General features: G+C 36.0%; 1 protein-coding gene and 1 long non-coding RNA gene across 2 annotated transcripts in view; both read left to right on the top strand.

Moving 5' to 3' along the window:
- Positions 1-15,959, top strand: part of LOC126631132 (tRNA (cytosine(38)-C(5))-methyltransferase 2-like) — a 68,046-nt gene extending 52,087 nt beyond the window's left edge. Inside the window, exons 3-8 of the mRNA XM_050301294.1 lie at positions 12,644-12,662; positions 12,769-13,117; positions 13,431-13,525; positions 14,967-15,032; positions 15,167-15,195; positions 15,404-15,959. Coding sequence (XP_050157251.1) covers positions 12,644-12,662; positions 12,769-13,117; positions 13,431-13,525; positions 14,967-15,032; positions 15,167-15,195; positions 15,404-15,590 — 745 coding nt within the window. The 3' untranslated portion in view covers positions 15,591-15,959. The remainder of the gene's footprint in view (positions 1-12,643; positions 12,663-12,768; positions 13,118-13,430; positions 13,526-14,966; positions 15,033-15,166; positions 15,196-15,403) is intronic.
- LOC126631138 (uncharacterized) lies at positions 7,033-8,287 on the top strand. Its single transcript, XR_007626250.1, has 2 exons — positions 7,033-7,216; positions 7,553-8,287. It is a non-coding gene; the product is annotated as an uncharacterized LOC126631138 (long non-coding RNA).
- Positions 15,960-16,243: the final 284 nt, after the last annotated feature.

The following is a 16,243-nucleotide window of genomic DNA, read 5'->3' as shown; positions in this document are numbered from 1 at the left end:
TGCAAGAGGCTTATTCGAGTATTTGAATCAACTCTCAATGAAAGCAACAATTTGTCGATGCAAATTTCCGCTGTCTTCATTCTTGACGAAAATGCATATGCAAAACAATCAACACCTTTGATCAAAGACCTAAGCCTCACGGGCCCACGAGGTGGGAGGGGTGGGGTTAGGCCAATAGATCTTCGATGCCTAAGTCAATTTCTTTGAGAGACTAAAGTGTTTATGGCTTTTTAGGGGTAGCAAAATCTTATGAAATTTGGTAGACTAGTGTGTATTTATAGGGGATATGGCCGGCCATAGTGATAGGGTTTTACCCTACACATGACGGCATCCTATTGGCCAATGTTTATGGAGAAATATTCTCAAGATATTAAATAGGAAATAATATCTTGAGATAATGGAGTAATTATCCTTAATTGATTTAAATTGGGATTACATACTTGATTGGAGTAAATCTCATATGGGAAATATATTAAAGATAAGATTTGGGTAATTAATCCTTATATTTAATGCTTTGACTTTTCCTTGCCAATGGCAAGTGAGCTGTGGGTAGTCGTATTCAACTACTGATACCTTTAGGGGTGTGAGCTGCACATGTAAGTATTTGACGAGTCTGCCCATTTATTGAGGGCAATATTGTCTTTCTAAAGCAAAAGTTCACGTGTCGCCTCTAAAATTTTTGGGATTATTTTAGGCTCCACAAAGCTCAAAGAGAAATGCCTGGAAATTTCATTAGGTCCGAGCTGCATGTGGTACTTGGCATAATTGCACTCGTAAGTGTTGCAAGACTTGTACATTCTAGGTCAAGCAATAGGCAAAGTCACGATTGCTTATCAAGACCTGCTATTTTTTCTACATTTAGGTCAGTCAAGCGGAAAAAGACGAAATGGAAAAATGAAAAGTATGACATGCCTTATTCTTATCACACCTAATTTTCTATGCACCCAGATGGTCCTTGGTCTATCCCCAAAGAAAACTTGTGTGGTTTTAAACTTTTAATTATGGTAGAATTTTTTTTTTTTTTTGTTTAATGTTTGGTCAAAATCTTCTTGGCTTCAGAAATCAGGCCTAGTAGTTTGCCGATAATCTTAGGCGGTGTATCGTACACAGAGTTTGATGGATTTTTATAAAATTATGAATATATGAATTTTGTGCTTGATCCATATGGATTTTAACTGAAATCTAGTTGGATTATAATGGAGTTTTTGAGACTTTTATCAGATATTTTAATAGAATTTGTGGATTGTCACAGACATTTAAATGACTAATTTATGAATAAGCATTGCTGTTTTTCAAATTTTAGTTATTTGAAATAGTGATTAATACCATGACAAAGTGGACGTATGAGGTGGTGGCTCCAATGATGCTGGTACAAGTTCCATGCGTTGATTGTCAACAAGATTGTGATAGTATAGGTGTTGTCTTAAGTGGCTGCAATAGTGGACTAGATGTTGTTGGAGAACAATTCAGAAATTAAAATAACAAAATTTGAAACGAATTGATTATTAAGAAATATACTTGCAATAAAGAATGAAATAATAAGAAAATAACTAGATAAAAATAAAATGATACAAACTTGATATACAGATAGAGGCTAGCCTAAAGCTATGTCATTCAAATAGTATTTCATTCACACTCTTGTGCTTGTGGTTCGATGACGTCTGCCCCACCAGAACACAACTATCAAATTCTACAATTCACACCAGATTATAGAATTCTAAGAATTGTAGAATAATACCAGTGTCAATAAGCGTGTCATGCTCAAGAACAATGCCAGGAAATTTTGTAAGGGCTTAGCTACATGTGGTACTTGCCATAATTGCACTCATGATAATAGTGGTAGAGAGAAGTGTAAGGAAAGAGCTTCACAATAAGGAAGTGTATACAATCGTGCAAGGTTACTTATCGGACAAGTTTGCGATATCTAACACTCAATTAGACACATGTGAACTGTTGTGAAATATGATTTTGTTGGTTATTTATTTTATTTTCTTAAAGATTCAAAACTTTATTTATTATTATTTTAAATAATAAATATGAAGAGTCATATCAATTAGAGAAGTCATGTCTTTTACCAAAGGTTATATAGAGTTTTATAAATGGGGAACTCCTCAAACGTTAATAAAAGATTCAAATGTCTTCCGTCTCTCCCTACTATAGTACTCATATATAATTCTTATTATCTTCCTACTCATCTTGATCATCAATGGGCAATTGATCACTAATTGGCACCCCGTCTACCGTAATCTTGCTTATGAACTACACACTCTGTGAGATTCAAGGGTTGTATCTTGGAGTTATAGATAGCCGTTATAATTAGCACGTAAGGAAGTGTCTACGACTTCGACTTTAGGACAGTGACAACACGTCTCTCTTGATATCATAGGCCATATCATTCTTTTCCTTTTCCTCTTTTACTACTTTATTTATTGTTATATTGACTATAGAGAAGTGTAATTTAGGATGGACTACTGACTTTGTATGCTTTCATTCTTTCAATGCATTTGATGATAAAATAAAATCAAAAGTGTATATATAAGTCGGTGCCGTGTTACTTTGGGATTTGGTCAAAACAATATATTTGTTGATCATCTTGGTTTATACTTTTGAAAGAAAAAAAAAGAAAAAAAAAACTTGGGAATGTATATTTGGGTTTTACTTTTCCATCTCTTAATCAGATGTTACAAATTGTAAATTATGTGTTGATTGAGTTTTGCTTTGTTGAGCTTTGGTATCATAGTGAGAATAAAGTCACAAGAATAGATTAATATTTTGTCGTCATTGCAAGACATGTAAGTTACTCCTTGAGAACAAACAAATAATATTAAACTTTTCTTCAAGGTGTGTGTAATTTACTCTTACTTTGGATATCTTATATATTCTGAAATTGATTTGAGATTTTCATGAAATTAATTTTCTAATAAGTGCCATAATGTGGGGGTATGTTTCACTGCTCGTACCCATGTTTATTCTAGTGAAGCTATGAATAATTAATTATGTACCTTAAACAACTTATATGTGAAATTATGACTAAAATATTTTTTAGCTTGCAGTTAGTTATAACGTGCAGGTTTAAGAGCGCTGACGAGCAAATATATGACAAGAAAACTTATATATGCCTTGCGAAGGCGATCATAATTAGTAAAATGACTTGTTAGTCATTTATCTGCATGCTCTGGGGTGGCTAAATGCAAAATTGTCGAGGGGGATGTGCTTAAGCCCGTAAGGGAGTCACCTAAAGAAGAAACCCAACTACTGTGATTGGAGATCCCATGAAGGAAGTTCAATGTGATAGAAACAATCCATGATTGGCTATCTTCATTATAATAGCACTCATATTATAATGAAGATATCCATGAGATATTCTTTCATTCATCCCTAGGACTTTAGTGCTATTTTATGTGGCGTTGGGAAGGGTATTAACCCTGAATGAGTTTCGAGGCGGGCAATCTCCCGCAGGGTACATGTCACATGTACTCTTGGAGAACTCACCTAAGTGAGAGTAGTCGTGAGGCTGTGACTGTGAGGATTGGGTTGTTCTCTAATAACTGTCATGAGAATCAAGATTAAGCGCATGGCCATAAATAGCGCTAACCTGCACCAAGTTTTTGATCGATACCATGTGTGTTGCATTTAGTATTATGATCAAAAGGAGTAATTCAAGACATAGTTCACTATGATTCCTTCAGATGAAATTTGTTAACACTAAGTTAGGTTCAGGTTCAAAAGACACCTACACCCATTGCATGTTGAATATTTCAAGAATATTTATATATAGGGTAAATTACATAGTAGCCCCTCAGGTTTGAGCTTTATTGCAATCTCATACAACATCTTTAAAACATTTCACTTTCATACCTCAAGTACTATTTTATTTCAATTTCATACAACCGTTAGATTTTCCATCCATGGATCTGTTAAATGCTGACGTGGCTGCCACATATATGACATGTGGCTGCCAAATGTCTGCCACGTGGCAAATAAAATAATTTTTTTTTTTTTAAAAAAACCTGAAATTGGAAGAAAAAAAAGGTCCGAACCCAGAAGAAGAAGAAAGAGAAAGAGAAGAAGAAGAAGAAAGAGGAGGGAGGAGAAAGAAGAAGAAGAAGAAAAAAAAAAAAAAAAAAGAAAGGGGTCCGAACCCAGAAGAAGGAGGAAGAAGAAGAAAGAGGAGGAGGAGAAGGAGGAGGAGGAAGAAGAAGAAGAAGAAGAAGAAGAAGAAGAAGAAGAAGAAAAAAAAAAAAAAAAAAAAGGGACCGAACCCAGAAAAAGGAGGAAGAAGAAGAAGAGAAGAAGAAAGAGGAGGAGGAGGGAGAAGAAGAAGAAGAAGAAGAAGAAAAAAAAAAAAAAAGGTCCGAACCCAGAAGAAGAAGAAAAAGAAAGAGAAGAAGAAGAAGAAAGAGAAGAAGAAGAAGAAAGAGAAAGAGAAGAAGAAGAAAGAGAAAAATAAAGAAAAAAAAGAAAAGGACCGAACCCAGAAGAAGAAGGAGGAAGAAGAAGAAGAGAAGAAGAAAGAGGAGGAGGAGGGAGAAGAAGAAGAAGAAGAAAAAAAAAAAAAAGGTCTGAACCCAGAAGAAGAAGAAAGAGAAAGAGAAGAAGAAGAAAGAGAAAAAAAAAAAAAAAAAGGACCGAACCCAGAAGAAGGAGGAAGAAGAAGAAGAGAAGAAGAAAAAGGAGGAGGAGGGAGAAGAAGAAGAAGAAGAAGAAAAAAAAAAAAAGGTCCGAACCCAGAAAAATGAGGAGGAGGGAGAAGAAGAAGAAAGAGAGAGAAGAAGAAGAAGAAAGAGAAAAAAAAAAGTGGCAGATATGTTTTTTTTTTTTTAAATTAAAAAATTATTTTATTTGCCACGTGGCAGACATTTGGCAGCCACGTGTCAAATATGTGGCAGCCACGTCAGCATTTAACAGATCCATAGATGGAAAATCTAACGGTTGTATGAAATTGAAATAAAATAGTACTTGAGGTATGAAAGTGAAATGTTTTAAAGATGTTGTATGAGATTGCAATAGAGCTCAAACATGAGGGGCTACTATGTAATTTACCCTTATATATATATATATATATATATATATATATATATATATATATATATATATATATATATATATATATATTATATTCATGAAATATATATGTATATATATGGTATATTTCATGAATATAATATAATATATATACACATATTATATTCATGAAATATATATGTATATATATGGTATATTTCATGAATATAATATAATATAATATAATATAATATAATATAATATATATACACACATACATATATATATAGATATATATATATATATGATTTGGTGCTGCATTGTGCAGCATGTGTGTGGTGCTGCAGTGCGCATCATGTGTACAGTCGGCAACTCCTTACAAAAGGTTGGGTTTCATTCAACCTTTGTATATCTTGTTGAATGGTTGCAACTTTAGTTAAAAGACATGATGCTTACTCAAATTGTATGAGTAAAATTAAAAGATATAAATAATGAATATTTATTTAAATAGAAGACATGTCTTTTGGATCAACACTGTTAAAAAGAGTTGTATATCTTCAACTAAAATGAAAGGACTCGATGAATGGGTGTCTTAATGCCTATAAATACCTATTGTGGCGTAATGTTTCACACACTATTTCATAAATTTATTTCTACATTCCTTGCTCTCTACTCTCTCCATCACATTCATAGAATTACTTTCTAGTTATTTCTAATGGAATATAATTCGGTTTTGCTAATCGAATATTCCATACTTTGTTGTATTTTAGAAGTGATTTGCCAAGAACCCTTTAGCAAACTCATTTGAGTGGGTGGGAGGGGGGTAAATAACACTTTAAGGAAACGATTCAAGTCGTACCTCAAAGTCATCATTCGGATTATTCTCTAAATTTCTACATTTACTCTAACATTGCATGCTATACAAGTTGCCCAAATTTCTTCCATTAGTATCTATATGTTTATGTCTTCTACACTTCTGTGGAGTTTTGAATCTTGTGGGGGATGGTTGGCTATTTATTTTATTTTCTTAAAGATTCAAAATTTTTTTATTATTATTTAAATAATAAATATGAAGAGTCATATCAATTAGAGAAGCCATGTCTTTTACCAAAGGTTATATAGAGTTTTATAAATGGGGAACTCCTCAAACGTTAATAAAAGATTCAAATGTCTTCCTTCTCTCCCTACTACAATACTCATATATAATCCTTATTATCTTCCTACTCATCTTGATCATCAATGGGCAATTGATCACTACTTGGCACCCCGTCTACTGTAATCGTGCTTATGGATTAGACACTTTGTGAGATTCAAGGATTGTACCTTGGAGTTGTAGATAGCCGTTATAACCAGCACGTAAGGAGGCATCTACGGCTTTAGGATAGTGACAACATGCCTCTCGTGATATCACAGGCCAGATCATTCTTTACCTTTTCCTCTTTTACTGCTTTATTTATTGAAATATGTGTTTGATGCATTTGGGTATTATCTAATTGATTGAATTTACATGTGCATTATGATCATAATCATTTATATAATCCTACATATTTTTGCAATTGAATAAGGATTGTGGTTATCTCATTTGTAATAAGCATGCTAAGTTGAATCAAACTTAATTGCAGTATGTAAAACACCAATAGGGTCAACAGTGGAAAAAGAACCTGCCAATTGAACATCACTGGTGTGGCACACTGGCACGCCATCTCAGCTGCCATGTTAGTCTGTAACATTATATCCGGGAACAAGGATCACCATATTCTGACCCCCACATACAAGTATTTCTAGCTAATGCATCATGCACCATCTTTTTGTTCCATCATTAATTATTGGTTGAATGAGATGATGTCCTTAAATATTTGGAAGATTGGTTATTTTGTTCTGCATAACACATGGAATACGAAGTGTATTGTGATGCCATATTATCTTTTTACTCATTGAATTGTGCTTGATTTCCTTGTTACCATGTGAATGCATATAGAGTTCCGTGTCATGATACTTATTTCAACTCCCTGCATTTTCAGGGCCAAGGTTGGACCCCTGGGATTTATCATTTTGGCGTGTACAGTGGGACAGTCTATTTCCAATTTTCTTGGTGTACGACTATGTCACCAGCAAATGGTACAATTGTTTCCTCTGTTTCTTTGATGTGGTTCATTTCGGCTCTGCTGGGAACTGGGACACATCTTGTGCAAAGAACATGAACTTTGAAAAGGTTTACAGTTTGCTTGATGCAGTTTACCTGATCATTTGTTCTATGATAGATCTCTAATTCTCTATATTTTCTATCAGCTTTTCGTTTTTTACTGTTAAAATACAGGAGGTATTATATTGGTTGAGATAAAAAGCTATGTTAGTTTAGCACCATTTCCATGCACTTTTTGAATTTGCCATGTAAATTTTCTGTATTTTTGTTTTATCTTATTGAACTCTTAAACGTTGATATGGCTCTGAATTTACCATATATAACCAATGTTTGGCATGCACTTATTTCCTTATTAGTTTATGCTAAACTGCTTCCTCTTCTCATCGGCGTTATCCCGAATATCAGGACAACACTCAACCAAACACCGGAATTCCCGCTCATAGTCGACAACAGCCATATCTCACAGTTCAAGATCCAAAAACTCCCCCCTTCGGATTGCTTGAAATTCAGGGCTAAGAAATTATTCTTGAACCGCTCCTTGAAGAGATCCCAGGTCCAAACCTCATTAGCCTGAAGATTAAGATGTTCCGTCTTCCACCAATTCTTGGCACAGTCAACCATGAAGAAAGTCGCTGAGCTCACTCTCTGGTCCACCGGACATCTCATAACCTCAAGAACATCATCCATATGCTCCAGCCAAGACTCGGCTTCTTCTCCAGCACCCAGATCATCAAGAGAGTAGGTACCATGGCTCACGACAATTTCTGCCTGAGTGCGACCACGATTTGCATTAGGAATGAGCTGGGCCAATGCCACAATTAATTGTTGTAACCCCGGAATAGGAGTATGTTCACGCCTACGCGTCAAAGTTCTATCAAGTAGACATTAAATAATTAGCACAATTACTGCCATCATACGATGCAAATGTATGTTTCCCCTAACCATGCTCTGATACCAAACTGACACACCCCAACCCCAATAACACAAGGTACGAGGTCGAGATGTGATGGCCAACACTAAATTGACTATATGACGTCATAAGCCAACTTAATGACGAAGCCATAGTAAGATATTTATGATGTGTAATAATTTGAACCAAAAGATGTTCATTGAAATAATAAATCCAAAGCTGCTACATAAGTACTTATCATCCTCCCCACTTGGGGATACGTATTATCTCGGGTTTGACCCGTTATTAATCACATCACATCTGAGCAGCTAGAAGTTTCACACAACAGTAAATACATCAAAGTGCAGTGCTATGGCTTCCTCATTAATCTCATAACCTCAAGAATATCATCCTTATGTTCCAACCAAGACTCGGCTTCTTCTCTGGCACCTAGACCATTAAGAGAATAGGCACCATGGCTCACGACAATTTATGCCTGAGTGCAACCACGATTTACATTAGGAATGAGCTGGGCCAATGCCTAAGGCAATTGTTGTAACCCCGGAATAGGAGTATGTTCACGCCTAGGCCGGCATAGTTCTGTCAAGTAGACATTAAATAATTAGCACAATTACTGGCATCATGTGATGTAAATGTATGTTTCCCCTATCCATGCTCTGATAAACTAACATCCCAACCCCAACAACACAAGTTACAAGGTTGAGATGTGATGGCTGACACTAAATTGACTATATGACCCCAATCAGATGATGTCACAAGCCAACTTAATGACGAAGCCATAGTAAGATATTTATGATGTGTAAGAATTTGAACCAAAAGATGTTCATTGAAATAATAAATCCAAAGCTGCTACATAAGTACTTATCATCGTCCCCACTTGGGGACACCTATTACCTCGGGTTTGACCCCATTATTAATCACATGACAGAGTAGCTAGAAGTTTCACGCAACAGTAAGTACAACAAAGTGCAGTGCTATGGCTTCGTCATTAATCTCATAACCTCAAGGATATCATCCATATGCTCTAGCCAAGACTCGGCTTCTTTTCCGGTACCCAGACCATTAAAGGAGTAGGCACCATGGCTCACGACAATTGCTACCTGAGTGCGACCATGATTTGCATTAGGAATGAGCTGAGCCAATGCCTTAGTCAATTGTTGTAACCCCATAATAGGAGCATGTTCACACCTAGGTGGCATAGTTCTGTCAAGTAGACATTAAACATTTAGCACAATTACTGCCATCATATGATGCAAATGTATGTTTCCCCTAACCATGCTCTGATACCAAACTGACACACCCCAACCCCAATAACACAAGTTACGAGGTCGCGATGTGATGGCCGACACTAAATTGACTATACAACCCCATCCGTAGATGATGTCACAAGTCAACTTAATAACAAAGCCATAGTAAGATATTTATGATGTGTAAGAATTTGAACCAAAAGATGTTCATTGAAATAATAAATCCAAAGTTGCTACATAAGTACTTATCATCCTCCCCACTTGGGGACACGTATTATCTAAGGTTTGACCCTGTTATTAATTACATCACATCAGATAGTTAAAAGTTTCACACAACAGTAAATACAACAAAGTACAGTGCTATGGATAACCAAAAGTGCGATCATGCGATAATTATTATAACATAAAACTGCAATAAATGAGCCATCACCCAAAACCTAGAGGATGAAAGCCTCAATGCCAAGCCCACTCATCCCCACCGATATTCTCCTTAGTCTCGTTAAAGGGTCGATAAAATAAAACGTGAGTGGACGAGTGTTATCACAATTATAAAATCCTCATTTGAACATAATAACCCCTGTTTTGAAAATATATATAGTGAAAAACTATATAATATAATACTACCATAATAGTAAAGTCTCATTCATCAATATCAACAAAAAACCATCAAGTCAGGTCCAGAAATCATACATTCTGTCAATCAATCATGTGTCCATCCACTAACATAAGTATAGCAAGCAGGAAATATACTAGCATCAACTAGTTAATCCCAATACCGGTAACAATCATCAACTCTAGCGTCCACTAGAAAAAATATAACTTGCAAACAAATCTACGGCCGAAGTTGGCTATACGACTCATCACATGATGACCATGTGGTGAAAATAGATCACGAATGATCTAAAGATATTATCAATATCGTCACTAGTCTCATCAGAGACTAACATATTAATATGCATCCACATATTAAGCATATATAAGCATGTGTATATATATATATATATATATAAATGACTAATTATGAATAAGCATTGCTGTTTTTCAAATTTTAATCATTTGACATGGTGATTATTACCATGATAATGGGGTTGTATGAGGTGGTGGCGAAAACGATGCTGAGACAAGTGTCACATGGTAATTGTCGGCAAGATAGTGATATTCTGTGTATTGTCTTAAGTGGCTGCAATAGTAGTAGGGATGGTGATTGTGGTGGCGACATGTTGATGGGGTGGTGGAGGAATGGGGGTGGGGCCGCAGTGATGATAGTGGTAGAGAGAAGTGAAAGGAAAGAGCTTCACAACAAGGAGGTATATAGGGTCGTGCAAGGTTACTTATTGGACAAATTTGCGATATCTAACACTCAATTTGACACATATGAATTGTTGTGAAATATGATTGTTGCAATTGAATTAGGATTTGTGGTTATCTCGTTTGTAAAATACGCATGCTAAGTTGAATCGAACTGAATTGCAGTATGTAACAACACCAATAGGGTCAACAGTGGGAAAAGAACCTTTCAATTGAACATCACTGGTATGGCACGTCATCTCAGCAGCCATGTTAGTCTGTAACATTATATCTTGCATCTCTTTCCTGATGTCTGTGTGGTGATGTATTACTGGTAATTTAGCTATGAGGGAATATGAAAACATGAAGTTACGTTTTATGTTCTTTTGTGTGCCTTTTTCAACCCCAAAGGAGTCTCCCAAAATTCCACTATTTACGTGGACTAGATGTTCCGTTAAGCGTACGAAACTTGGATTTGTCAAAGAATTCTGATTGATCTTGAGGACAGTTCAACTTTCTTTTGCAGTTTTAATAATGTATGAGGTACCTTCGACACCTGGTCTATTTTCTTCAGAAAATTGCTCCAGAATGGCTGTTAGAGTTTGCGACTAGAAGATTCTGTTAGGGATCTTCAATTCCAATATATTGAACACTTACATATCTTTTTTCTTTGGATAATGGGCAGTTTGTAATCAGGCTCTTGTTATATGCAGTTGTTAATATGAAATATAATCATTGTAATTACTCGATTCGCATATACAAACACAATTATTGGTACAGTGTATATGTGCAGAAATAGTTAAGAAAATTTGACAATAATAGCATAAAGCTTTCCAAACATTGGCATAGTCAAATTAGTTAAAGCATTGTTTTTCCTCTCTACACTCAAGTTCAAATCCTCCTAGTTTTCGCTTGAATTATGGCATAAAGCTTGTGTACAGTGTTATTTTGGAATTGTGAAAATCTAGAGCTCCAAGGCATGTTTAACAACAATAAGCCAAGAACACTCCAAAAACCAAATGAAAACCCTAGTCCCTAGCTCGGATGGAACCAACTATCTTCAAGTAAATGACCAATTCCTCCCTTTTTTTTATCGCCCGATGAAACTGCACTTTCAACATGGTTTATGTTGGTATTCAAACCATCTTCCATCCTAATCAAATCTAGAATCAAAGATGAGAAAATGATGAAGATATGAATTAAATACAGAAACACCGGAGAAGAAAACTGAGAGCAAAGTAGCTTTTTTTCACATGAAGAGTTTTTTATTTGGATAATTGTTCCCAGTACATAGGACAACTGCTAAGACTATAGGGCAGCTCTTTACAAAACATCTAAGCCATACATGTGGCAATAGCATGGAGATGCAAAGACTTACAAAAATACCAAAATGGACATGTAAAAAGACAACATAGGATTAACGTTAATACTCCCTCTTAAAGCCTTTGTGCTTCACTCCCAGAAGTTGTTTTAGGTAGATGAGTTTGTCCTTTGGTGAAGATATTTGCAATTTGATCTTCTATCTGCAATAGACCACCTCAACTTCCTTGTTCAATGACACCTCTGCTGTAGTGATGTTTCATAGCAAGATGTAACCTAAAACAAAACATCTCTCCCCTTTATCAGCACCCCCACGTTCTTTCTCAGTCTCTTCCTCTCTTCTTCCATTTAAAAACCAAATAAAAAAAATGTTCACACACACTTTGTCTGTAGGCATATGCTAGTGTTTATTAAAAAAAAACAAGAAATTGTGAAAAATAACCAAGCACAAGAGGTCTTTGCTAGGTAAAGTGGTGGCCGATAAAAGTGAAACTATCATAAATATTTAAGGGCATAATGGGTAAGAAAAGTGGATTCCGATTCCTCCATACTCTCGGAATTGGAATACAACCTCCAATTAAGGAGTCCAATTCCATCAAAATGAGGAATTGAATTGCTTATTTTGTGTGAGTCTGACATTTCTTTTTGTCCCCAAGTTTACTAAATGAAGGTATATTCTATAAGGGAAATTTTATTTGAACCCATATAAGCTATCTATGTACCCTATTCCAGGCCACGCTATTTTTGCCTGGTAGCCTCCTCTCTCACTGGTTTTCTAGGTCATTCAGAAACTTTTGGAAACCTCTTGCTCTTATTCTTTCCAAAAGTTTTAACACATAAATTCATTTATCTTGCAGGCAAAGAGGAAACCTTCAACCTTTTACAATCAAGTTTTCGATAATCAGCTTCTTTGCTCCCTAGGGCCATTATTTGGGGATGCAAATGCTGATGAGACAGTGTTCTCTGAACTTGATGAACCACAAGAGAGCCGGGATATGTTACTTGAATCTTGTGAGCCTATAGAAAGCTTTCTTGAATTCAAGAATTGCAGTGACCAGTCGGAGTCCAATTTTGGGGACACCACTACTGGTTCTACAAACACTGAAGGAATATTGGAGAAAGATGAAGGGAATGGATATTGTAGTGGCATCGTAGATCAGTACATTGTTCCATTAAGCTTGGTAGAGAGGTGGGGAAGTGCCATGGGTATCCTTTTTCGTTATTGATTAGAACATAAATTCTTAACATGAATATGCTCAGTTTGGGGGTCCACCAGAGGAAACTTTCGAAGAGCGAAAAGTCAGAAATTTTACGAATAATGGATGTTTATGCAGCGAGGCTATAATAAGGAAAATATACAGTTCTTCGTAGAATGCAAAAGTAAGATAGAGAAAGAGCCTTGTCCCTACTAGAATACAAAGATTAGGATCGTTGTCTTACATCATTATTTATGTTATTTCTCTCTCTCTCTCTCTCTCTCTCTCTCTCTCTCTCTGAAGGAATCCTTAATGTGGCTTAGATATTGTCTATCCTGATTCAAAACGATGTTGTTGTTTTACAAAAAGTTACTATCGATATGTGAAGGGTACAGGCTCCCTTTTGGCAACTCTGCAGGTAAGATTACACATTTGGATTAGTATGGAACATGTTAGACTGTTGATACTTAAAAGCTCCCGCCGTAATTAGATTGGACCACTATTTCAAGTTCTTATACTTCAGGGTTCAGTTCCTGGTCATAATGACTCAGTATGAAACAATTTCAATGACTTCTCCGCTGCTTGACATTTGCAAAATTGTGACATGCATGCAGCCAAAGAATAAGGATATATAAAGCATCTTCATTGAAGGAGTGGCACCTTAGATACTTTACCTCGAGGGAGGTATGCTAATTTCGTTTGGACATATCTTTTATGGACCTTGATTTATTTGGTTCATGTTTTCAGTGTGTTAATTGACAATTTTTCTTTGACCTACTTAGGTTGCTAATTTGCATTCTCTCCCGGAAGATTTTCAGTTTCCACAGCACATAAGCCTTAGGCAACAGTATGCCACTATTTCATGTTCAGCTTGATGTGTATTTTGGCAGAAAATACATTTATCTTGCAGGCAAAGAGGAAACCTTCAACCTTTCACAATCAAGTTTTCGATAATCAGCTTCTTCGCTCGCTAGGGCCATTATGTGGGGATGCAGATGCTGATGAGACATTTTTCTCTGAACTTGAAGAACCACAAGAGAGCCGGGATAGGTTACTTGAATCTTGTGAGCCTATAGAAAGCTTTCTTGAATTCAAGAATTGCAGTGACCAGTGGGAGTCCAATTTTTGGGACACCACTACTGGTTCTACAAATACTGAAGGAATATTGGAGAAAGATGAAAGGAATGGATATTGTAGTGGCATCGTACATCAGTACATTGTTCCATTAAGCTTGGAGAGAGGTGGGGAAGTGCCATGGGTATCCTTTTTCGTTATTGTTAGAACATAAATTCTTAACATGAATATGCTCAGTTTGGGGGTCCACCAGAGGAAACTTTCGAAGAGCGAAAAATCAGAAATTTTATGAATAATGGATGTTTATGCAGTGAGGTTATGATAAGGAAAATCTCCAGTTCTTCCTAGAATGCAAAAGTAAGATAGAGAAAGAGCCTTGTCCCTACTAGAATACAAAGATTAGGATCGTTGTCTTACATCATTGTTTATGTTATTTCTATTGAATAACTCCCTCCCTCTCTCTCTCTCTCTCTCAAGGAATCCTTAATGCGGCTTAGATAGTCGATCCTGATTCAAAACGATGTTGTTTTACAAAAAAGTTACTACCAATATGTGAAGGGTACAGGCTCCCTTTTGGCAACTCTGCAGGTAAGATTAACATTTGGATTAGTCTGGAACGTGTTATATTGTTGATACTTAAAAACTTCCGCACTAATTAGATTGGACCACTATTTCAAGTTCTTGTACTTCACAGTTCAGTTCCTGGTCAAAATATGACTCGGTAAGAAACAATTTCAATGACTTTTGAGCTGCTTGACATTTACAAAATTGTGAAATGTATGCAGCCAAAGAATAAGGATAAAGCATCTTCATTGAAGGAGCAGCACCTTAGATACTTTACCCCGAAGGAGGTATGCTGATTTCGTTTGTACATATCTTTTATGGACCTTCATTTATTAGGTTCATGTTTTTGGTGTGTTAGTTGACAATTTTTCTTTGACCTACTTATGTTGCTAATTTGCATTCTCTCCTGGAAGATTTTCAGTTTCCACAGCGCATAAGCCTTAGGCAACGGTATGCCACTATTTCATGTTCAGCTTGACGTGTATTATAGCAGAAAATAAACAATGATGTGCCTTTTATTTGTTGAAAATTATTAGGTGTACGTCATTAGTGAGAAATACAAACTTTTCAGCTTCTCATTTTGCTGGGATACTACTGTTAAACATGACAGTGGTTGTTCAGCAAGTCTAACGTTCTGTCCGTTTCTTTTACGCTGCAGTTGTGCATTGCGGTGGAACAGTTTTGAGTATAGCAGTGGTTGCTCCGTTACTCAAATACTTATTTGCCGGATCATAGTGATTATTCTAAAGACACTCCAATGTAGTAGATGCAGATCTCACCCACAGCTATACGTTTGGCTCACTATATCAACCACTATACGTTTGGCTCACTATATCAACCACTAAGCTTAAACTTCTCTCCCCGGGTATATCTGCTAGCGTGGGAGCACATACTGCTTGATGTTGTAAGAAGCTCATGTCATTGAGTGGTATATACCATTGTAGCCGGACTCAAGAAACTGTTTTGGAAAATAGTCTCTAGGGCAAAATGTTGGCAACCCTAGGGTCCCATTTAGCAATGAAGAAGTGCGAACTAAGGATGATGAAATGGATGCGGACGAAATGTAGATGGCATATAGAAGATAAATATAGAGAGATGAGAAAGCTAAGTGGTTTATGAATCTAATTATGCAGCAAATGTGCTAGCTTGGATGGGTAATAATGTTGTCATTGTTCCATCTTGGATTTCTAATTTTTCCTTTTCAATTGTCTCAACAGCTCTAGTTTGACTCTCTCTCTCTGCCTTAGTTGTCGTTTTAAGTTAATTTTGTCAAGAAATGTGTAACTCCGAGGATCGATGCACACGCGTGTATCGGTGAATGTGTAATGTTAATTTTTACGACACATCAACAATAGAAAGTAATTTAAGCGTGCGTAAGCTACTGTTGCGTCTAGAGTTAGGAAAAAAAACTACTAAAGACTCTTTAATGTTTGGTTTATTATCACATCAACACTTCTGAATTGATATATATAAAAATTAAAAAATTAAAAAATTAAAA

The sequence above is a fragment of the Malus sylvestris genome, chromosome 8 (assembly GCF_916048215.2).
Source record: "Malus sylvestris chromosome 8, drMalSylv7.2, whole genome shotgun sequence".
Classification (NCBI taxonomy): domain Eukaryota; kingdom Viridiplantae; phylum Streptophyta; class Magnoliopsida; order Rosales; family Rosaceae; genus Malus; species Malus sylvestris.
The sequence above is the reverse complement of the archived record's forward strand: the minus strand, read 5'-3'. Positions and strand labels throughout refer to the sequence as shown.